The following is a 24,435-nucleotide window of genomic DNA, read 5'->3' as shown; positions in this document are numbered from 1 at the left end:
GATCAGCTGCTCATTTGAAGTCGCGGCGGTGCCCTCGGAGGGTTCATGTGAGTTCATGCTTGACTGCATGAACTGAAATGAAATTTCCCACGTTGCTTGACTGCATGAACTGAAATGAAATTTCCCACGGTCGCACAGGTCAGCCACACCTCCCAGACCGGTCATGATTGGTGTGTGTGGGTGTCTGTGCGGGTGTGCGCGGTGTGTGGGGTGTCTGTGCGGTGTCTGCGGGTGTGTGCGGTGTCTGTGCGGTGTCTGCGGGTGTGTGCGGTGTCTGTGCGATGTCTGCGAGTGTGTGCGGTGTCTGTGCGATGTCTGCGGGTGTGTGCGGTGTCTGTGCGTGCAGGCAGACATAGGCCGATGTGACACTACTACTCCCATCGGCCTATGTCTGTCCCCCGTCCACTCGTGCCAGCAGGATCAGCTCGATGGGAGCAGTAGTTCCCATCAGCCTGATCCTGCTATTTAAATTGCCCTACTGTGTCCCCAATAAATTTTAAATACATGTCATTGGTGGCCAGTGGTTACCTACAATAAATTAGTTCATACATTACCTGTCCCCGCCGATCGCCACCTAAAATAAAGTAAAAAATAAAAAACTACACCTATACTCACCTAGACACCTAATTCCCCGAAGCCATCGATCTCCTGTAATAAAATATAAAATAATAAACCACAACCATATCCTTACCCCTCCGTAGTAGTCCACGAGTGTCCCACGATGATCTCCAGTTCAGAGCAGCCACATAGAATGTGACCGCTCTGAACCGCTGCCGCCGCTAGAATGATGGGGCCGTAAAGCAGCCCCGTCATTGCATAAGCGGGTTCGCCGGAGTTCAGGCAGCGCTGCTCCGGTCAGCTCCTTTATGGCCCTGCTGTATCGTGAGAAATTCCCACGGTACAGCATTGCCGTAAAGGAGGTCTCGGGAGCTGCGCTGCCTGAATGCACTCCGGTGACCTCAGTCAGGGGCTCACGCTGCCGGGAGCGGACGTGTTCCCGGCAGTGTGAGCTTACAGCAGCCATGCACAGCTGTCACCATCTCCAGATGTGACAGCTGTGCATGGGAGATCAGCGCAGGAACGTGGACAGGTAACTATTTTTTTTTAGTAAACTAAGAATTAAATAAAATGGTGTGTTTTATTTCAAATAAATTATTTTTTTCTGGGTGTAGTGTGTTTTTTTATTTTTAACACTTTGTAGGTTAGTAATGGGGGTGTCTTATAGACGCCCATCATTACTAACCTGGGCTTCATGGCAGCTGGCGCTGACATGAACCCCAGCCCCATTACCCCCTGCCACCGCACCAGGGCAGCGTGGAAGACCGAGGCTAAGTGCCAGAATTGGCGCATCCTATGGATGCGCCATTTCTGGGGCGGCTGACGGCTGGTGTTTCTAGCCTGGGAGGGAGCCAATATTCATGGCACCCTTCCTGGGCTATTAATATCAGCCCCCAGCTGTCTGCCTAGCCTTTGCTAGCTATTAAAATAGGGGGGACCCCACGTCATTTTTTGGGGGGGGGTCCCCCATTTTAATAGCTAGTAAAGGCTAGGTATTCAGCTGGGGGCTGATATTAGTAGTCTGGGAAGCTCCGTGGGTATTACCCCCTTCCCAGGCTTCAAACATCTGCCCCAGCCGTCTGCTTAACCTCTGCTAGAGACTAAAATTATGGGGCATCCCACGCCAATTTTTTTTTTAAATAAATCCTTTATTTTAACACTAAATGACATTTGAGGAGTTAATAAAGATGCAGTCCCTAAATTATTATTTATTTTTTAATTAATTTTTCCCAAAAATGTTGACGTGGGCTTTGCCATATTTTTGTATGCCAGCCAGGTACAGCATCCAGCTTCTATGAACGCGCCATTTTCTGGGGTGGCTGCGGACTGTAATTTGCAGTGGGGGGGAGGCCCAGAAAGCTTGGGTCTCCCTGCGCTGCAGATTCCACCCCCCAGCTGCCTAGTTGTACCTGGCTGGACACAAAAATAGGGAGAAGCCCCACGTATTTTTTTTTAAAATTATTTCATGAAATATTTTTTTTAAAAAAGGGCTTCCCGATATTGTTGTGTCCGGCCAGGTACAAATAGGCAGCTGGTGGTTGGGGGCAGCCCGTTCCTGCCTGCTGTACCTGGCTGGACACAAATATAGTGCGAAGCCCCACGTCAATTTTTTTTTAATTATTTCAGGAAATTCATGAAATAATTAAAAAAAAATTGACGTGGGGCTTCGCACTATATTTGTGTCCAGCCAGGTACAGCAGGCAGGAACGGACTGCCCCCAACCACCAGCTGCCTATTTGTACCTGGCCGGACACAACAATATAGGGAAGCCCTTTTTTTCTTAATTATTTCATGAATTTCATGAAATAATTAAAAAAAAAAATACGTTGAGCTTCGCCCTATTTTTGTGTCCAGTCAGGTACAACTAGGCAGCTGGGGGCTGGAATCTGCAGCGCAGGGAGGCCTAAGCTTTCTAGGCCCCACCCGCTGCAAATTGCAGTACGCAGCCGCCCCGGAAAATGGCGCATTCATAGAAGCGCCATCTTCTGGCGCTGTACCCAACTCATCCAGGGCCCTGGTGCGGTGGCTCACTGGGTAATAAAGGGGTTAAGGCCAGCTTGGCATTATCAGCTGGCCCTAAGCCCGAAATTCATGGGGTCACGCCAATATTAGACATGACCACCATGAATTTCTAGTAAAGTATTTAAAAAAACACAACAACCAGAAAAAAGTCCTTTAATTGAAATAAAGACACAATTCTTTATTGTTCTAAATTAAACTATACTTACCATCACGCCCATTCCAGCTGAAGCCAACGATCTCCTGCAATAAAAGAAAAATAATAAACCAACCTCATCCTTACCTTCCCATGGATCCCACGACAGCTTCAGCTCTGCTACATCGAGATGACAGGCTGGACCGCAGCAGAACGCTGCCATCCAGCCTGTCATCCCGCAGACACTGAGAAGCACAGGCATGCTTGCGCTCCTCAGTGTCTCTCTGTGACGTCATCCAGATGAGCAGAGTTCATGTCCAATGAACTCAGCTCACCTCATGCACGTCACTGACAGCGTGGGAAAATTCTCACGCTGAAGCGCTGAGTGCAGGAGAATTTTCCCACGCTGTCAGTGACGTGCATGAGGTGAGCTGAGTTCATTGTCGGCTCATCTGGATGCCGTCACAGAGAGACACTGAGGAGCGCAAGCATGCCTGCGCTTCTCAGTGTCTGCGGGATGACAGGCTGGATGGCAGCTTTCTCCTGCGGTCCAGCCTGTCATCTCGATGTAGCAGAGCTGGAGCCATCGTGGGAACCATGGAAAGGTAAGGATGAGGTTGCTTTATTATTTTTCTTTTATTGCAGGAGATCATTGGTTTCAGCTGGAATGGGCGTGACGGTAAGTATGGTTTAATTTAGAACAATAAAGAATTGTGTGTTTATTTCAATTAAAGGACTTTATTCTGGGTGTTTGTGTTTTTTTTTAACTTTGACTATGGGGTTAGTAATGGGGGTGTCTTATAGACGCCTCTCCATTACTAACCTGGGCTTGATGTCAGCTGGTATTATAAGCTGACATCAACCCCAACCCTATTACCCAACTGCCACCGCTACAGGGCAGTGGGAAGAGCGAGGCTAAGTGCCAGAGTTGGCGCATCCTATGGATGCGCCATTTCTGGGGCGGCTGACGGCTGGTGTTTCTAGCCTGGGAGGGGGCCAATATTCATGGCACCCTTCCTGGGCTATTAATATCAGCCCCCAGCTGTCTGCCTAGCCTTTGCTAGCTATTAAATTAGGGGGGCCCCACGTCATTTTTTGGGGGGGGGGGTCCCCCATTTTAATAGCTAGTAAAGGCTAAGTATTCCGCTGGGGGCTGATATTAGCAGCCTGGGAAGCTCCGTGGGTATTACCCCCTTCCCAGGCTTCAAACATCTGCCCCAGCTGTCTGCTTAACCTCCGCTAGAGACTAAAATTAAGGGGAACCCCACGCCAATTTTTTTAAAATAAATCCTTTATTTTAACACTAAATGACAAGTACAGTAAGCAACACTGTCACTGTACTTCATATATATGTGACTGACATGTTTCTATCTATCTAATCTATGTATGATTCTCTATTCCTTCTATTCTAAATTGTTGGGTACAGATGCTGAATTGCCGGCCGGCTTTCTTAAAGAGACGGTGCATTAAAACACTATTATTTTTTTAAATAAATCCTTTACACTAAATGACAAGTACAGTAAGCAACACTGTCACTGTACTTCATATATATGTGACTGACATGTTTCTATCTATCTAATCTATGTATGATTCTCTATTCCTTCTATTCTAAATTGTCGGGTACAGATGCTGAATTGCCGGCCGGCTTTCTTAAAGAGACGGTGCATTAAAACACTATTATTTTTTTAAATAAATCCTTTACACTAAATGACAAGTACAGTAAGCAACACTGTCACTGTACTTCATATATATGTGACTGACATGTTTCTATCTAATCTATGTGTGAAGCTCTATTCTGTCTGTTATAAATTGTCGGGTACCGCTGCTGAATTGCCGGCCGGCTTTTTTAAAGAGACGGTGCATGAAAACACTAATATTTTTTTAAATAAATCCTTTGCACTAAATGACAAGTACATTAAGCAACACTGTCACTGTACTTCATATATATGTGACTGACATGTTTCTATCTATCTAATCTATGTGTGAAGCTCTATTCTTTCTGTTGTAAATTGTCGGGTACCGGTGTATGCGCTGATGAATTGCCGGCTTTTCGCATAATACATTCTACATTATTCTTAGTTGTTTTACTTCATGTAGAATTAACCTACAAGGAAAGAAAGGGTTTATTTTCATTCCGATATTTCTGTCCCATTGACTTGCATTGGTTTCCGGTATCGGAATCGGCGATATCCGATACTTTTTGAGTATCGGTCCGATCCAATCCGATACGATATTTCCTGATATCGGAAGGTATCGCTCAACACTAATCACGATATATTACATTTTTTCACACAAAAAAATCCACAGCTATATATTTCTGCAAGGGATTGCAAAGGCTTAATCCCTGCCTACAGATCGTATTCTGCCACTCTCCCTGTTCCTGCAACTCTCTCTCCCTAGACTAAATGCAGAATGTATGTGATATAAACAGCAGAGCAAAGGATTAGCCCTGACAATGGCTCTTAGGGAAGGAAAACACTGTTGTATTTCTCATCCGAGGATCGCATGGTAAACCTTGTGTTGGCTGACACCTCTTCTGACCTGAGCTTGACAGCTGCATAGAAATCCATCATGCTGCCACGCTCAGGTGAGAAGAGGTGCCGGCCAGTTATACGGTCGGTCGTGTGTCCCTTAGTATGATGGTTCAGCTTCAACACTACAGGACTGATTCATTATACTGTGCACACACACGCCAGGACAAGCACTCTCTAATACGAACTGTCACATAGCTGTGCAATGGCATCAGTGTGCCGAGCCTGGCGGCAACTCTCCTTTTATAATCCCTGATGATGTTATATGACTAGCCAATCACAGTAATGCCACTACCAAGACAGCTACGGCATTATAGTGACTTGCAGGCAATCCCTACATGCTTATTGGCTGTGTAACAGGTGCCAAACATGCGGGGTAGGGATTCGAATTTGAAATTGAGCACAGCCCAATTCTCGTCAAGTAACGAGCACATCCGAGCACCCAGATACTTGAGTGATATCTGAGTATCACAGAGCACGTTCGCTCATCCCAAAAAATTATCCTAAACACACATCCACAATAGACTAACTCAAAAGGCGCAAGCAGAAGGTTTTACAATGGCCCTCACAGTCCCCTGATCTGAACATCATTGAAAATCTGTAGCTAGACCTCAAAATAGCAGTGCATGCAAGACAACCCTCAAATCTCACAGAACTGGAAGAATTTTCCAAAGGAAGAATGGACGAAATCCCTCAAACAAGAACTGAAAGACTAATGGCTGGCTACAAAAAGCGTTTACAAGCTGTGATACTTTGAAAACGGGGTGCTACTGGGTACTAACCATGCAGGCTGCCTAAACTTTAGCATTGGCCCATTTTCCTTTTTGTAATTTTTAAAATATAAAAGATGAAAATATAAATATATATATTTTTTGCCTAAAATACAAAAGGAAAAGTGTCATCTTTAACTTTAGGCCATCTAGAGTTCATTCCATCTTCAACTTGCTTAACTGTTCACAATAACAGTAATTTTGACCAGGGGTGCCCAAACGTTTACATGCCACTGTATGTGCCCACAGCCAGTCCCTCTTGTAATATCCCCACAGCCAGCCCCCCCTGTATGTCCCCATAGTCAGCCCCATGTATGTCCCCATAACCAGCCCCTTTTGTAATACATCCACAGCCAGTACCAATAAAAAAAACATATACCTCACCTAATCCAGGCACCTGTGCAGTGCAACTCTGACTCCTCTTCTCCTATGATGTACAGCAGTGTGCGCTGAATGGCGCGATGACGTCACTGCATTGCGCCATCCGACGTCCCCTGTGTGCGCGGTCTCCAACAGGGCGCAGGCCGAAAGTAGTCTGCGTTCTGCTGGAGTTCCTGGCAGAGCAAGGAGCTAATTACAACTCCTCTACTCCTGTTCCGGGTGGCACCGCTCACTGCAATTGTATTCACATCTGACAGATGCAAATAAAATTGAGAGCAGGGAGGGAACAAAGGCCGGGGCGCAGGCAGTGACTGATACTGCTCCCCTGTGTGCCCGCGCCCTGGCCGTCACTGTGCTGAATGCCTGTGGCCGGAGGAAGGTGAAGGCATTCAGCAAAGTCAGTTGCTTTTTTATATTACCCAAAGTACGCCCTCCTCAGGGAGGCAGGAGGAAACTCGCTAGGCGGGTGCCTACCCCTTGTCCTGACCCTGGGTATATGCTTGTTAGGATGATGAGAAATATGGCGTGCTCCAAATACTGCCTGAATCTCCAAGGACAACATCTGCAAAGAGTTTGTATGTTCTCCCTGTGTTTGCGTGGATTTCTCTGGGTACTCCGGGTTCCTCCCACACTCCAAAGACATACTGATAGGGAAACTGGATTGTGAGCCCCAATGGGGACAGCGATGATAATGTCTGTACAGCGCTGTGGAATTAATGGCGCTATATAAGTGAGTAAAATAAATAAATCTCGAATCCTGTTATGAGTGACGTCACTGTGATGGACTGTAAAAAAAAAAAAATTTCCACATAAATCATACAAACGTCCAGTGGGAAAATCAATGGTAAAAAAATGATGAACGAACAGCTGGAATCAAACGTGTAAATACTTTCAGTAAAAACTAGGTACAAAACAAACATCCGAATACACGATAGATGGTGACGTCCCAATAGAGTTTTCTGGTTGTTCCTCAGTGTGTCCCCAATGCACCTTTTACCCTAAAATCTGTTCGGGAGGGTGATCGGGAAGGTAATCCCCATAATGGATTATTGGACCTATGAAAATCATGGAAAAAAATTGGGAGAACAAGATTAAAGAATATATATATATATATATATATATATATATATATATATATATATATATATATATATATATACATATATATATATATATACACTGGTAAAGCTAAATTTCCCATACAATTAAAAGTTCACCTATAGTCAGCTGATATAACATGGAAACAACCTGCCATTTCTCTATAGTACAGCCGTATATGTACGCAATAATAGGATGCAATGACATGAGGTGATATCCGCCATCTGTCAGTTACAGGGACGCAGCTGAGGGACGATGACTGACGTGACGAGAAAAATTTCAGTCGTGTTTTTTTTTCCCAACCCACGTGTGAGGGAATATGTCGTCACGGGACAGGAAGAGTAGTGCACAAATCGCGATAACACACAGCCAGGACTAACCGCCTCCCGGATGCGCGGACGTCGTCCTGCAGCGTCCACATCGGACCGTAGCAGCGATCGCCGAGTACCTGCTCTCTCCTTACGTCAAAAATGAAGGACGCCATTAAGATTTTCGTCGGTAACGTGGAATACCGGACCACGCAGCAGGAGCTGACTGAGCTCTTCCAGAGGTACGGCATGGTGGTGAGCTGCGCCCTCATGAATCAATACGCTTTCGTTCACATGAAGGTGTTGGAGAGCGCTAAGAAGGCGATTGAAGAGCTGAACGGCCGCGAGTTCCGCGGCAGGAAATTGGTGGTGGAGCTATCGAAGCCCCGACCCCAGAACACCTGGAAGATATTCATAGGCAATGTCGGCACCGACTGCGACGCCTCCGAGCTCCGCAACTTGTTCGAAAAGTATGGGAACGTGATGGAGTGCGATGTGGTGAAAGGTAATAACGACCGGAGGAAGGAAGACGTGTGTGAGGAAACTGACATGGGTGACCTAAGATGGCGGCCGCTAGTGCGCGCTTGTCTGACTGAATACTGTCGCGTTTGTAGTCCTCTTCTCCCTGCGTTTCTGTAGTGCTGCATTTATTCAACCCCTTCTAGTGTGGCTTGTGACCAGAAGAAGATGGCTGAGGGACACACAAGCCCTGTTGTTTCGGTATTGCTTGATCACAGATCCGTCTGTCATTTAGTCGTTGCAACACATGTAGGGATGCGTCGATGTTGTGTAATGCGTCCGTATCAAATTATCGCCATTAATACAGTTTCTGGAGATACGTGTAATGTCATCCTGTGTATAAGGACATATTTCAACGTTATGTAATGCGTCCTTATCGCCGTTAATCTAATTCGGGCTACATCTGTGGGCACATAGCGAGATGTCGCAGTCGCCTCTGCCTTTCATTACTGCTATGTGGGAAGCTGCGCCATTAATTTCCCCATTCTCGTCTATCTTCGCACTTTTTGCATTACTTCTCTTTGCAAGGTGAGATGGATCACCAGTGTTCCCGACTGGTGCAGGGCGAGCAGTAGTCCAATGGTGAAGGTTTGCAATCATCAATAAGACAATGTTCATACAGATTTTTTTTTTTTATATAAAATTTTTTTTCAAGAAGAAAATCCTTTTGAGAAACGCTTATTAAAGAAATTTTCTATTCCCGAAGAGGTTATATGTGTGTGTGTGTGTATATATATATATATATATATATATATATATATATATATATAATATATTTAAATTGTATTCCGTAGGGGTCTATTTAAGAGAAGTAATGTGCATCCCCACTTCACAAGGCTTTTATCAGGACCTACTAAGGAAAGAGGCTTAAATGGGTGGTCCAAAGTAAATTTCTCAAATCCCTATCCATTTAGTGCCATAATCTAAACTGTCTAATACTCATCCATTAAAAATTCCCTACCGTTAGGCTGTGTGCCCACTATGCGCTTTTTAAGCATTTCCACAGCGGCAATTCCGCTGCAGAAACGCTTAAAAAAACACTTGGTAGAAGGCCTGCCATGTTCCCCAATGATAATCCGTATGTGCTGTGCACATGCTGCGGAAACTTCTGCTGCGGATTATCATTGAGGAAAAATACGCAGCACTACCAATTACTTTGCGTAATCGTGGCTTTTTCGCCGCTATTGACTTGCAATGAGGAGACTCTCATCCAGACCCGGGTACCATAGTACCTGTAAAAAAAAAAAAATAAATAAATAAAAAAAAATATATATACATTATACTCACCTTCTGATGGCCGCCGGTCTTCATAGCGATGCGTCCTGGCTCCCCGGCAGCTCGCGATGGTCTAAAAGGACCTGCCATGACGTCATTTAGTCATGTGATGAGTCATGCGACTGCTGATGTCGGTTTTCGTGTGACCTGTCACGTGACTAAATGACGTCATGGAAGGTCCTTTTACACAACCGCGAGACATCGGGGAGACCGGGGGCCATCGGAAGGTGAGTATAATGTATTTTTTTTATTATTTTTTACCATTTTTATTCTTTTTTTTTTTTTTTTTTTTTTTAAGTAACTTGGTCACACTATATAAAATCCACGCCGGTTGCATGGATTTATATAGTTGTGACCAAGTTGTCAAGCACTTTCCAAGTGATGCTAAAATCGCTTGGAAAGTGCTTGACAACCCGCATGCGAAATCGCATGATCAAAACGCTTCACTTACGCTTGTCCCTGGCAGGAAAAACGCATGTAAAATCCGCATGTGTTTTTTCTGCCAGGGAGATGCAGAAACATTCAGGAAAACTCCGGAGCATTTCTGCATCGTGGGCGCATAGCCTTAGCTTTTTTTTTTCCCCCTTATTTCATGCATCGCTTGAGAATCGTCATCAGAAGCTGCAGTCAGTTCTGCAGCCCCTGTCCCTGCCCTGAAAATAAGTGACAGTGGCACTCTTTTCAATGGCTGGGATAGTTCCTGTTCGCTGTGCTGCTGGCTCAGATCAGCAGTGACAAGCCGGCAACAGAGCAGTGTCACGATACCTGGTGTACAGAGACCAGCCATGCCCCCACTGGTGACGTCACTTGTCTCTGCACACCAGGTATTGTGGCACCGCTCTGTTGCCTACTCTTCAGTAGTGATATGAGCCGGCTATATAGCGCGCTATCATTGTGCACAGGGACTAGCCCAGCCCATGAAACCAGTGTCACTGATGTTGCTTAGTTTCAGGGAGGGGGCAGGGACCCCTGTTAAATAGTGTAGTTAGGGAATTTTTAATGCAGGTATATTGGTTTATATTATGACACTAGATAGATAGGGATTGAGAACGAAATTTACTTTGACTTTAGACTACCCCTTTAATAAACCCCCAAAACCCTCACATGAACAGTGAAGTGGATTTCCCATAGAAATAAATTGAAAGTGTTTTCCAAGGATTTTTGAAGCAGTTTTTTAGGATTTTGGAGCAGAACCTCTCCAGAAACTGAGTGAAAATGGCCTTAGGCTGTTTTTTCTTTTTTTTGAGTATGTGGACACACTTCAAAAATGCTTGGAAAACTTTTTTCCTATTTTGCGTCTATGGTAAATAACTTTCGTTCATAAATTTTTTTTCTTAAAGGGAGTCTGTCTCCAAAAAATAGTGTTATTATGCTTTCCGGCGCCTGCACTTAGCCCAATGCTGCAGGGAGAAAATTAACTTTGTGCTCCCCGGCAGTGTTCCTGTTTCAGTCATGCGGGCGACGCCGACTCTGGTTCAGTCACACACTCTAAGTATACGGAGCAGCTGCTTTAACCGCACACCCAGCTCTGACTGACGGTTGACCCTGAGGCTGTGTGCCCACAATCTGGAGCCGCTGCGGGTTTGACGCTGCGGACTTATGCAGCATCAAACCCGCAGCGGCCAGATGTTACGGCATAGTGGATGGGATTTGTAGAAATCCCATGTCCACTATGCGTCTGTGACACACCCGCAGAAACTGACATGCGGCGCATCTTTTCAGACCGCAGCATGTCAGTTTCTCTTGCGGGTCCGCATGCTGGCTTTCCCCATAGACCTAACCTCTATGAGGAAACTCCGCATGTGAAAAAAAAAAAGGTCACCGATCATTTGCATAAAATGAGCGGCAGCCGTAGACTGCTCTTCCTCAGCGTCTATGCCGCAGCAGGCTTCGGATGGTGGGAACGTAGCCTAATGCAGAGCTAGTGTTAGGGCCGGGGGTGTAGTTTCAGCTGCCGCTCTGTGGTGCCTAAAGCCGCGCTTGCGCCGTCCCCGTGCCTGAGATGGGCACATTTCTGGGGAGAATAAAGTTCATTTTCTCCCCGCAGCGTTCAGCTGCATGCAGGCGCCGGGCAGCATAATAATGCTATTAACCTGCAGATTAACCCCATATCTGTAGGTTAATAGCATTTTTTTCTGGTGACAGGTTCCCTTTAAGATTGAGAAACGCCCTTTGGGGAAAAAAGTGACATTATCTCTGAGGCATATTCTTGAAATCAGCTTAAAACTTGACACATCAAATTAAAATGCTGAAATTTAAAATAAAAAGAAAAAACTTCCCCAAAAATGCAACTTTTCCTGAAGCAGTTTCTACCAGAAAAATGCAAGGTTTTGGCCACTTACAAACAAAACCTTTTTATCTGAACACAGCCTAATAGGATGAGTAAAAAATAGAGTAGAGCAGATCGATTTGCTCCAGCGCACGTGTCATTAGTCCATGGCCTTTGGGTGGGAACCCTGAGAACCTCCACTTACCTGCTGATATCCATGACTCCTCCTTTGATTGTCAGGCCTGCTAACCAGTAGTGGAGCTGGGGATGCTGGCAGATAGGATCTGGGTTGCAGGTCTCCAGTCCAGTTGTCAAAGACTACTCACATTGCCACTGAACCAGGATCATGTGAATCAACTCGCTCATCTCTAGAAAAGAGCTTTAATACCTGCATTTTGCGTTACATATTCTGTACACATATTTGTATTGTTGGAGTTTCATATTAAGAGTGGCACTGTATTAGCAGCCCCTTCCCCAATATTGCCTTGATAATTGCACTTGCCGACTTTTGATCATTTGCATCTCTCTGGGCCAGATGTCATGCTGGGGGTCATGGCACAAAGAAGTGGCACTAAGTGGTTTTCTCATCTCAGATATTCACGGTATGTCTACAGGATATGCTATAAATGCCTCATAGGTGCAGGTCGCAGAAATGGGATCTGCAGTTACCTTATCTCGAGCCATTGGGAATGGATAGTTTTCTGCACTTGCGCAGCGTTCTGTTCCCTTCCGTGGGAATTCTGAAAATTGCATAGTGATGTGCTATCGCTGAAGTTCCCATATCCTGTGGCTACATCTTAAGGCTGTGTGCCCACGTAGCGTTTTTCAAGCGTTTATGCTGCGGAATTTCCGCAGCGGAAACGCTTGTGAAACGCTAGGTAATCCGCACCCCATGGTCCCCAAGGGGATTCCGCATGTTCTATGCACATGCTGCGGATTTTTCCGCAGCGTTTATGCTGCGTACAAAAATCCGCAGAATGTCATTTAATTTTGCGGAAGCGCAGCGGAACTCCCGCCATTGACTTGCATTGAGACGCATAGAAACCGCGACTGTACATTTTTACAAGCGGCTTCTATGTGTGGATGGTACCCAGTTCTGGAGGAGAGGAGACTCTCATCCAGACCTGGGTACCATTGTACCTGTAAAAAAAGAATAAAATAACAAATAAAGTTTATATTCACCTGTCCGGCGGCTTGTCTCTGAATGCCGGCATCGCTTGAGGACCTGCGGTGACGTCAGTCATGTGACCGCAGGCCCTTCACCGCTCTGTCTCGCGAGATGCCGGCATCCAGGAACCAGACAGGAAGCAGCGCTGCAGCCACGCCGGGGCCTCGGGGGTGAGTATAGCTTTATTTGTTTTAATTTTTACGGTTCACACTGTATAAATCTATGCCGTTTGCATGGATTTATACAGTGTGACCTAGTTGTCAAGCACTTTCCAAGTGATGCTATCGCCTTGTCAATCTGCATGCAGAAACGCATGTGAATCTGCATGTGGATCCGCATGTATTCTGCAGGAAAAACGCATGCACAATCTGCATGCGTTTTTTTCTGCCAGGGAGATGCAGAAATGCTGCAGAAATTTTCTGCTTCATTTCTGCATCGTGGGCACATAGCCTAAATATCAGAGCAGGGAAAACCCGTATGAAGGCAGCGTGTCTGCAACTTTTACTCACAGCCCCTAAACTATTTATACAACAATGTAGCACTTTAAAACAAAAGACAATTATGAGAAATCACAATTAGTAGGCATGTATAAATGAGGCTGCAAGTGCACTGGGGTGTGATGATGCACTTCTACATCTCGGCTGGTCTATGTATTCCTCGCCTTGTGCCGCTCTCTTCTGGTTGACAGGTTGTAGGATGTATTACATCATGTCTATGTGCAGGAAATGGTAAGTTTGGTCTTTTCATTGTGCCTGTGAAGTACTTTCACATCTGTGTGTCTGCCAAACTAACGACCTCTCAATCATCCAGAGGAGGATGGCACCAGGCGATGAAAACTGAGGCTTTGGAAATACATGGACACGCCTCAGTGCACCTGCAGCCTCATTTACATATACATTCAAAAGTTGTCTCAATGCTGGAAGAACACTTTAGGGTCATAAAGGTATTGATTGTCTATGTAAATTGTTGCTGACCGGTTTGCTTTAAGAAAAATATTTTTATGACCTCTTCTTCTTTTGTGGTGAAGGTGGAACAATCCCTGGGTAACAAGTTAGTCAGCATGTTATACAATTCTGTCCGCTTCAATAGTAGTTGTTTTTTGTTGTTCAATTTGTTCACATCCAAAATGAAATTGACTCTAGGGACGCGATGAACAAACAGGAAGAGATATGAGGTGAACGGATTAATGTGAAATTGGCCAATAAACCATCAGCAGTGACCGTAGCTCTCATAAGTCGCTCACATAGTTCTCAGATGCCAGGATGCATCACAGCCGTTCTGTGGCCTATAGTCACAGGAGTATGAAAGCTATGTCCTGAAATCGCCATATAAGCTGAGACAAACGCGCAGATTTTAGCATTTTTTACAGCCAACATCTGCCTGCAGTATTAAATGGAAAATCTCTGTCCACATTAATTTCTTTAATTTACTTTTTGATGGTCAGAAAATCACTTAGTTTGTTCACTTAGCAATATACAATGTCTTAATACATGCATCCATCCAGACTGTCGGGTGTATGCTTCCTGAGAATATGCACCTGCCAGTCTACTTACAGACCCATTATTATGAAGGAATATAAAAATAAAACCTGACCCTAATAAATCATGGCAAATCTGTCAGTCTTTGACACCTGTAAGCAAAGCTTTAAGGGGTTGTCCGGTCTAAGTCTGCAATCACTGTATGCGCTCACTGTGCGGATTCTCTGACTGCGGTCATGTGACCTCAAGTATATGATATGCATACTCCTGGCTACATTAAGTCCTCGCTCAATGCAAGTGTATGAAACAGTCTAGTCAGAATGTATTCGGGAGTATGCATATTGCATACTTGCGGTCACATGACAGCCGCACCAGAGCATCCTCACAGCATGCAGTGCGTGCCTTGTGAGTATTCACAAGTCTGCAGTCTCAGAGGGACTGCAGACTTGTAATATTGGACTGGACATCTTTAATTCTTTTTAATCTACAGTTACAAGAGAATTGGGGAACACAATTTGTCTATCCTGATGATTGTGCAGTGTAAACAGGCTTCTGATCCCCTAACGAGCGAGCAAATACTCATTTGTTGGGTGAAGTAATCTTTTGGTTTGCTGAAAAAATAATCATTCTCGGCAGCGCATAACCCTACGTAAACAGGACATGTGCTATGGAGTACATTGAGAGCCTACCCGCACTGAACGATCTATTGCAGATTGTTCTGGGAACATATCTAATGTGATCGGCCTGTCCAAACTAGCTGTTGGGTAGTGTAAACCCAGTCTTGGTCTCTACAAAAGTGCATTGCTGGCTCTGTTGGATGCCTCCATTCTGATGGAAAAAATAGCTCTGTACACGGCGCTGATATTCCCCCCCACCACGACTGATACCACAGTAGAACCCAGTGGCCCCTATTTTATGTCTGTTGGGTCTGTGAGTTGCCACCAGTATCTGATGTGACAGATCTGGCTATGCAGATATGATCAGAGCAATTAGATCTAATGCTGTAATATCATTATACAATTACACTTAACATTGAGTAGGAGGATATTATACAGTCCGACTACTTGGTTAATTTGGGGCTTGGCGATTGTACACTATAGATCCTTTCTTTAGTATTGTGCATTTTATTTCATTCTCTGAATGACATTTGATCTACGGCCTATGACATACATTTGAAAATATTACAGTGTAGGTACTTAATAAATTCTGAAAGATGTATAACATTTTTATTTTTTTTTTTCCTCTCCTTGTATGCTACTTCATCAGACTATGCGTTCGTTCACATGGAAAATGAAAGTGACGCTAGGGAAGCTATCAAAAACCTGAATGTCAGAGATTTAAGAGGCAAACGGATTAAATTGGAAATGTGCAGTAAGGCTAATAAGCCTATGGGCGATAACGGTAGCTCTCATAGCGGTCGCTCACGTTGGTCTCATGAATACCGAGATGCACCGCAGAGCCACTCTGAGCCATATAACAGCAGGAGAGCAACCGAAGCGACTTATGCATCCTGTGCCCTGAAATCACCATACGAGCGTAATGGTGGAGATACTGAGCGATATGATGCTTACGACAGCAGAGTGCGTCCACCTTCCCTGATGTACTATTCGCGAGACAGGAGTCCCCTGCGGAGGTCGCCCACAAGAGCATACTATGAGGAAGCAATGACCTCCACTGCACTTGCACAGAAGTATTGTACTCCAGCGACAGACTATTCTTCATTGTCATCCGCCTATGGGGTCCCGACTACTCCATCATTGTCGTCCGCCTATAGTAGTCAGACATCGGCGTTGTCTTCTGCCTATGCTGCTCGTACCGCTGCTGCTGTGAATCAGACGGGATATGAGAGCCAGACTGCTACATGTGGTGCAGACACCATTACATATAATGCCCAGACAGCTGCAGCTTATCGGCAACAAGTTCCTACTCTAACCACAGGATACGCTGCACAGATTCCTGCCATGGCGGCGTCCTACACAACCCAGACTGCAGCCAACCCTTATGGATCCATTACCACCACTACTCCCTATGCGCCTGCTACTGCATATCGTCAACAGCAAGGTACCGCCTATGACCCCTCCCAAATCTCCGGTACCGGGACGCAGGCTGCTTATTCATCCCTCCCGACTAGAAATGATGCGCTCATATATGAGCGCGCCTGTCTTTCACCGCCACGAAGCGCTACCTCAGATGGCTTCAAGAAAACGTCGGATGCTTATAAAAGGTAAGTAAAATCAAGCGAGCTAGACTGGGTTGAAATTACCATTACATAAGACCTGAAGAGGTGAATCGGGAATGTGTTCTTTTTTCCCTTAGCAGGAAATGGGCATTTTTATGTTCTTTTATTAGGCTGGCCCAAGCCAAATTATGCTAGGTTTAGAAGCCAGTTACAAAAGTTAGGAGCCTGCGGTGACATGCTATATGCTGGATTCACACTAAGGCCGCGGCCACACTATCCGTATTTGGTCAGTATTTTTTTCTCAGGAGTGGATGATAAATGCAGAATTGGTGACTTGTTTCTATTATACCTTTTCTCTGATTGTTCGTTACCTGGTTTTGGCTATCACTCCTGAGAAAAAATACTAACTGAACACTGATCAAATATTGATAGTGGGGCCGTGGCCTAAAACTGGGAAAGGGTTTACACATCACTTGCTATGTAGTCAGGCTAGAACTCCCTTTGGTAATATGAGCAGTACCCCTCTTCCCCACTACCCTACACTGCCTCCATCATCTCCAGTGACCACAGCAAGTCCCCTTTTTTCCCCCATGTTGTCTTATCCCCTCATAAAACTGGTTGCCCTACTTCTAACTTTTTAGGAGTTAGACTTTCCCCGAACATCTCCTTCTTCTTCTTTTTTTTTTTTTTTTTTTTTTCACACCCGATGTCCCTCTGCAGTGCATTCTCTATGGACAGCTGCCTACTGGATATTTGAAAGGGAGGAAAGTAATTATTTCCTTAGTGCATTGTTACTATACAGAAAGTAGTATAAATCTGTAAGGTTAGCTCCTTCAGTATCCATGCAGTAATATGCACCGCTCAGTGCATTGTTGGATTTTGGGACATTTTGTGTGGCTGGTATGTTTTAGGCTCTATTTTTAATTATTAGAGGAGGGAGTAAGTCATTGTGGTAGAGGGTGACGTGACCAAAGAGTGGCGAGACAGGAGTCTCAAAAGTTGGTACACTGTATATCTGTTCAGTGCTGTTCAGTCACAGCTAGGAAGTTGAATGTTGTCAACCTTTGTTACCTAGCATCTAATCAGTAAGAACACTTAAAAAGCTGTGGTTCGTCCCACTATTCTTAATAGATAATGGAAATCAAGAAAAAGGTGCAGTAAGCAGGGTAACTCAATAAAACACATACAATTTATTTAGGTCTCATTAAAAAGCATACATAAAAGAATAAAATAAGCGATAAAAAAATTGTCAAAGTACACAGACATATGAAAGAAATGATGGGTGAGCAAAAAAATAACCCATAGAATGTATACATGTAAATATCAAAACCCAATTTGTATTATAGAATGTTGGGCTAAGGAGCTGCTGGTGAAAATGTATATATTGTCCATTCAAAGAATATTGGCAAACATTTTTATTTGAGTAAATACAGGAGAACACTAATACGTATTAGTAGTGGTCACTGTGAACCATAAAATCACCCTGATAACCAGCAAATTCAACCAATGTAAGAAATGCAGTGGTTCACACACCATGTGCCCAACACGTTTCACAGATGCCTTGTCAGAGGCTCACCAACCATTTCTTTCATGTGTCTGTGTACTTTGCCATTTTTTTATTGCTTATTTTATTCTTTCATGTATGCTTTTTAATGAAATCTAAATAAAATGTATGTTTTATTGTTTCTCTGCTTACTACACTTTTTTTTTCTTGATTTTCGAGCATCTAATCCGTGTAGTATCATTTAGCTGCAGTCTAGTGGAAAACATTGAATTGTTGACTCCTGTGATCGCTGGTGAGCCTGCCTGTTTGACAGCTCACCAGCGATCACATAGCGACGCAGCAGCGATCTCTGACAGGTCGTATCGTTGTCGGGATCGCTGTAGTGTCGCTAAGTGTGACGGGGCCTTAAGGTATTTGCAGAAATCCTTAAGGGCCCCGGGGGGATATATTGGGGGGGTAATATAAAGTACTGGACAACTTCTTTGATATCTTTGGAGGACACAGGAACTCGATGTTTCTGATAGGCTATGTGCCCACGTTGCGGACCTGAAGCATATTTTTTACGCTTCTCCCTGGCGGGAAAATCGCATGCGGATATTACATGCGGTTTTCCCGCCAGGTAGAAGCGTTTGTGAGGCGTCTTTGCATGCATTTCCGCATGCGGGTTATCAAGCACTTCTCCAAGCATCACTTGGAAAAGTGCTTGACAACTTGTTCAGAATGATTAAAAAAACCAAAAAAACTTTATACTCACCTTCTGATGCATCCTCTGCCCCGTCCGGAGTCTTGAGCGGCTCACGCTGTTGTGTGCAGGACCTGCGGTGACGTCATTGAGTCATGTGGTGGGTCACATGACTCAATGACGTGGCAGGTCCTTCAGACAACAGCGCGACGGAGGGAAAACATCAGAAGATAAGTATAAACTTTATTTTATTCTTTTTTTTTACAGGTTCTTTGGTACCCAGGTCTGGATGAGAGTCTCCTCTCATCCAGACTTGGGTACCATCCGCACATTGATTCCGCTGCGCTTCCGCAAAATTAATGAACATGCTGCGGATTTTTGACTGCAGCATATACGCTGCGGAAAAATCCTCAGCATGGGCATTGACATTGCGGAATGCCATTGGGGACCATGGGGTGCGGATATACATGCGTTTTTCAAGCGTTTACGCTGCGGAAATTCCGCAGCATATACGCTTGAAAAACGCTACGTGGGCACACAGCCATACAGTGCTCCAAATCCCCTTCACATTTATAGGTAAATTGACTTATCCAACTTACTAATACTATTTAACCAGTAAATGGTCATTCACAAATAATCCATTCAATTCCGAGATGGGAATATCTGCCTCTATGGGAACTCCGGAAACAGTCAACCAGGCTGTGCTATGCTCTTTCTATAATTTTTCTCTTTTATGTGAGATTTAGAAATGGCGTAGTGCAGCCTGCCAAGTTGTTTTGTGAGTCCCCACCTCCTGTGAACAGCACATAGAGATAGATATTCCTGTCTTTGGAAGTTGGAATACCCCTTTAACTTTAGGGATAATACCAGAAAAATTTTTTTCTATAAAGTTCTGAATTGAGGGTGGATGGGACGGTGGTGGGGTGATATTTATCTTACATTTTGTGATGAGATTAAAGATTTAATATCCACTATGTGAAAAATGAGCGGTTCTGGCTGCCTGAACCTCCACCGATATGAAACGTTTTAACGCTTACCGCATGCTTTTATTTTTGAGTTTAATACAGAACTACACATCTTTTCCAGGGCTAAAGCGATTGCCTAAAGTTATGGATGAGGGCCATTAAAGTAAATTGTTTACTGGACTTTTCAGTTTATGTGCAGCAGAGGATGTGTGAGCTTGGCTTACACGTTAATGTGACAAAATGAAGCTGCTGAAGGCACCATTAAAAAAAAAAAAAAAAAAAAAAAAAATACCAGACAACTTCTTTAAATTGCCCAATGTATTCAACATGTGGGAATAAGTATATTTGTAAACACCTTGTGCTGCCGATAGCGCCGCTCACAGGCATCACGTGACCCCGCGCTGATGTCATGACAAGTATCCTTGCATCCACGACAAGTATCACAGCATCCACCACACGCTTTCCCAATGAATGGGGAGAGGGAGAGCGCGCGGTGGGTGCCGGGTGTGACGCAGGGGAATAACCCCTCCCACAACCCAGCAGCCACCAGTGGAATGCGGAAGAGGGACCCTCGACTGCAGCCTGGACTTGTCGTGACGTCAGCGGATGTCAGCTCCGGCTGCAGCTGGGGGTCACGTGATGCCTGTGAGCAGCCAGTGATGGCTTCGCTCACAGGCATGATCTGCAACACAAGGTATTTACAGAGATACTTATGCCCACATGCTGAATACATTGGGCAACTTAATAAATTAAAGGGGTTGTCCGGTACTTTTTTTTTTTTTAACAGTATGCAGTAAGCTCCCCCTAGTGGTAGCTGCAGGCAGACAGAATTATGTCTTGTCTTTTAGTGATAAGCTAGCCTGTTCTGTTAATCCTTTCGTGCTGGAATGATATGTTAGTCACTGTGTGTGCATGATTTGCGACTGTTTGACAGCTTTAATACATGTAAGGAATGCCTAACAAACCGGCATTTCTCACATGTATTAAAGCTGTCAAACAGTCGCAAATCATGCACACACAGTGACTAACATAACATTCCAGCACGCCAAAGATACTCGGAAAACACCCCCAACCTCCCAAATCTCGAGTATCGAGCATGTTTGCTCATCACTATTATCTTTGTATATGCTGGGAGTTTGGAGCTCTGTAGTAGAAAAAATGAACTCTGCCATCTTACAAAAAATATAGGAACTAATCTGCACCTATTTTCTAAATAAAATGGGTTATGTGAGGCGGATATTTATACTAAAAAAAAACCCCCTTAACACTAGTTGTTTGTCAACTGCCGTGTCCGACGAAAGGCTAAAACACTTCAATGGTATAGGAGGGCTTTTAATGAGCATTAGCAGCAGTGTAAGGACATAACCTCTCCACTCTGAGTCATAAAAACACCAGCAGTCTCCAGGAAAATGTTGATCAATGGAGACCCCAAGTTTACTGTGTCGCACACTTAATTCAAGGCAATGCCTGCTTAGATCTTTATAGACCTTCCATAATTTTTTCCCTCTGCTTGGTCTGAAAAAAAATACCCTTACTGAGTACCACATTTTTAATCTTGATTTCTTTTAGTGTTTCTTAAAGCCCTAAAGTTGCCATTTGAAATGACTTTAGTTTTGTGCCATGTCTGTGATCTGCTTTTTTTTCAACAACATTAAACAACTGAATGAACATCCTCCGAGCCCGGTGAGTTCATAATTTTTGCCAGGGGTTGTAATTTCAGTCCTCTGGATTCTGTACTTTGTCCTGGTTACAATGCCACATGTAGTAACATTACGACTGGAGCAATGCTGAAAACATATTTAGGCCATGTTCAGTATTTGGTCAGTGTTTTACATCAGTATTTGTTTCACTCCTAGTTTTGGCTTACAATCAGAGGAAAAGTATAATAGAAACTCGTGCACCACTTCTGCATTTTGCACTCGTTCCTGGTTTTGGCTTACAAATACTTGTGTAAAATACTAACCATATACTGAAAGTATAATAAACAAGGCCTTGGAGTGTACACATTTTTATTTTTAATAGACCTCTTTTCTAGTTACTACTTGTGTAGTTTACGGTGTGTGTGTTTTTTTTTTTTTGTAGTATTAAATAAAACTCTTTGTTTCGACCGCAGGATCACTCCTGACCGCTGTTGCTCTGAACTATCTGATTATCGCCATTTAGCACAGAAGCCACAGGATTCCTTCCGTCGATCGCCGCCCAAGGCACAAATGGATTTTCACCACACAGCCGAAACACAATCTGAGTATCCTCAATATGCAGCTTACAATGATTATCTAAGAGCGGCACAAGCACCCAATTATCCACGACATATGTAACAGCATTTCAGGTGTGACGTTGGACAAGTGTTTTTAGAATATAGGGTGACTGTTAAAGCAATGTCCTTCAACTGTACGGAATATTCTAACAAAGTCACTGTTGCCTTTTGCCACCAGTCAGGTTTCAAGTGATCTAATTAGTTTTGATGGGCACTGACATGTTTTGTTACAACCCTTTGACTTTTTCTTTCTTTGTGTACATAACTTCTGCAATCCAAAAATCCTTTTGTTTCATAACAACCTAGGTATGGATATGGCATTAAGGAATTCTTGATCAATTCTCAATGTTTTTTCTTTTATATGAGAATAAACCTCTCACTTTATTTTCACATGTCAGATCTAGGGGGCTTGGGTGTTTTTATGTTACTTCACACAGTTATATATTCTAAGCTTGTGCCTGTTAGTTGACATGGTGTAAAGGAGGGAAGGGTTTACCATGAAACAGGTAACAATTGCATACAACTATGCAGTGTTCCCCAGTGATATGAAATATTTTGATCAAAAGAAAATAGTGTTTGATCCACGTTTGACTTCTTTTTTTTTAACACACCTTTTGTGGTGCAAGACAAAGCCAACTTGTATGTAACCAAGAAGTTGTTGACCCCTTGAGACCAAACGGCTGCCTGCTGCAATAGGAGACACATTTTTATTATCTGCGTTGGCCACAAACTTAGCATATATATTTTATAAGGTAACTAGAAGGAATATTGAGCGCACATAGGGTCTTATCTGAGATAAAAGGAATATTCGTGAGAGATAATTCAAATTCATTCACCTATTAGGGTTGTGTAAGACACAACCACTGTACTTAGCATTGGCGGCTGCTGCAAACCTTGAAGCAATGATCCTTTGTTGGGTAAAGAGAATGGGGCATCAGACTGTGCTGCTCGCCTGTCAGAATTATGTCCTGAGGAAGTGGTGTGATCACCACGAAACGCGTAGAAATAAAGTCTATTTCATCATTACATCGACTTGGATTCCTCTGGTACATAATTCTGACAGGTGAGCAGCGCAGTCTGATGCCCCATTCTCTTCATCCAACAAAGGATCATATATATTTTATGTAATTGCTACATATTGTGATCCTTATATCATTTTAGTGCTAACTGTATTTTTAATGCAAGACTATCTGGTCATTTATCGGTAATATTTTAATTTGACGCTCTCTTGTTGTATTTTTCCTAAACAAATGCAATTAAACTTTCCCTGTTTTTGTTTCTATTTTTTCTAGAATTATTTGCTTAAATTAACATCCAATTTTTCTCTTCAGATCACAGCCACTTTGCTAATGTTTAAGCTGGTGACATGCAGACTACTTAAGAAGCAGTCTAGAAAATACACATTTTATGGTCCCTAAATTCCGGCACTTGATTACCTTTGGTGTATTGCATGTTCTGTAAAGTGTACTTGCCTTGTATGCTTCACTTTAGATTTTCTATTTCATCCAGGATTTTCTTCCTCTGTTTATCAGCACAGCATCACATGATCTGCTACCTCCTGGGATGATACAGTTTATCGTATACTTCCAAATAAGCTAAGAGACCATAAATAAACAGTCATGGAAGCTGAACTGGGATTTTCATTATATCTGTGTGACTGGAGCTGTGTAATCATCATCAAAAACACTGATCCAAGTTTCTGTACCCCTTCTCCACCCACTAGGAAAAGAGTATGCGTGGAACAGTGTGCTGTTTTATAACAGGACCTTCTGGTAACTGATATGGTGAATCATGGGTAAAAAAACGTAGGCATTATCTATAGGTAGTCACTACAAAATCACATGACATAAGTGAATTGAAGGAATTCAGATATAAAAAACATCAAAATCATGTAATGTTAGCTGAGATGTATGTTGTGTAATAAAAAGCGAGTGCTATTGTACGCATGTCAATAGAAGTATAAATTCACATACATTAAAATATAGAGAATTGTTCAATAGTTTTATTTTTATTACAATTTTTGGATTATGAGATCAATCTTTATTATATTAATAAAATTATATAATAAGAAAACCACCTACTTTATGGAATTACTGAATCTGTGCATATGGGCTAGATATATAACCAAAACCAAGTACTGACCTGAAGGTTTTTTGTACCTGGAAATAGGAATTCCAGCTTGGTGTGAATCAGGTCCTAAGTATCTACAGCCCAAAATATGATCCTGGGCATGGAGGGTTTTTAACTCCCATTGGTTATAGGCAGGGCCTGGACAAGGTATTTTGGTGCCCTAGACAGATTAAGCAGATGGCCACCCCTCCTATGAATGCTCAGCCCC

The 24,435-nt window shown here is 43.6% G+C and overlaps 1 protein-coding gene across 3 annotated transcripts; it reads left to right on the top strand.

Annotated features, from left to right (window-relative positions):
• Nucleotides 1-7,783: 7,783 nt before the first annotated feature.
• LOC141215213 (RNA-binding protein 14-like) lies at nucleotides 7,784-24,152 on the top strand. 3 transcript variants are annotated; one of them, XM_073665523.1, is made up of 3 exons: nucleotides 7,784-8,306; nucleotides 15,777-16,734; nucleotides 21,954-23,379. In XM_073665523.1, exons 1-3 carry the CDS (start codon nucleotides 7,964-7,966, stop codon nucleotides 22,156-22,158), a joined length of 1,506 nt encoding a protein of 501 aa, XP_073521624.1. In that variant the 5' UTR covers nucleotides 7,784-7,963; the 3' UTR covers nucleotides 22,159-23,379. The 3 variants fall into 3 exon arrangements, with proteins under 3 accessions (XP_073521624.1, XP_073521626.1, XP_073521625.1); XM_073665525.1 differs by lacking the exons at nucleotides 15,777-16,734; nucleotides 21,954-23,379 and adding an exon at nucleotides 23,630-24,152 and having other exon boundaries at nucleotides 7,789-8,306; XM_073665524.1 differs by lacking the exon at nucleotides 15,777-16,734 and having other exon boundaries at nucleotides 7,792-8,306; nucleotides 21,954-22,148.
• The last annotated feature ends 283 nt before the right edge of the window (nucleotides 24,153-24,435 follow it).

The sequence above is a fragment of the Phyllobates terribilis genome, unplaced genomic scaffold (genome assembly GCF_046119375.1).
Source record: "Phyllobates terribilis strain yellow unplaced genomic scaffold, ASM4611937v1 Scaffold_231__1_contigs__length_3143052, whole genome shotgun sequence".
In the NCBI taxonomy this organism is placed as follows: Eukaryota; Metazoa; Chordata; class Amphibia; order Anura; family Dendrobatidae; genus Phyllobates; species Phyllobates terribilis.
Note: the sequence above shows the minus strand (reverse complement) of the source record. Positions and strands in the feature narration are given on the sequence as shown.

Excerpts from the sequence above, each read along its gene's own strand:
- LOC141215213 (XM_073665523.1), top strand. The coding sequence starts at position 7,964 with ATGAAGGACGCCATTAAGATTTTCGTCGGTAACGTGGAATACCGGACC. Across the intron at positions 8,307-15,776 it reads GGAGTGCGATGTGGTGAAAG|ACTATGCGTTCGTTCACATG; the intron begins GTAATAACGACC and ends CTACTTCATCAG. Across the intron at positions 16,735-21,953 it reads ACGTCGGATGCTTATAAAAG|GATCACTCCTGACCGCTGTT; the intron begins GTAAGTAAAATC and ends TTTCGACCGCAG.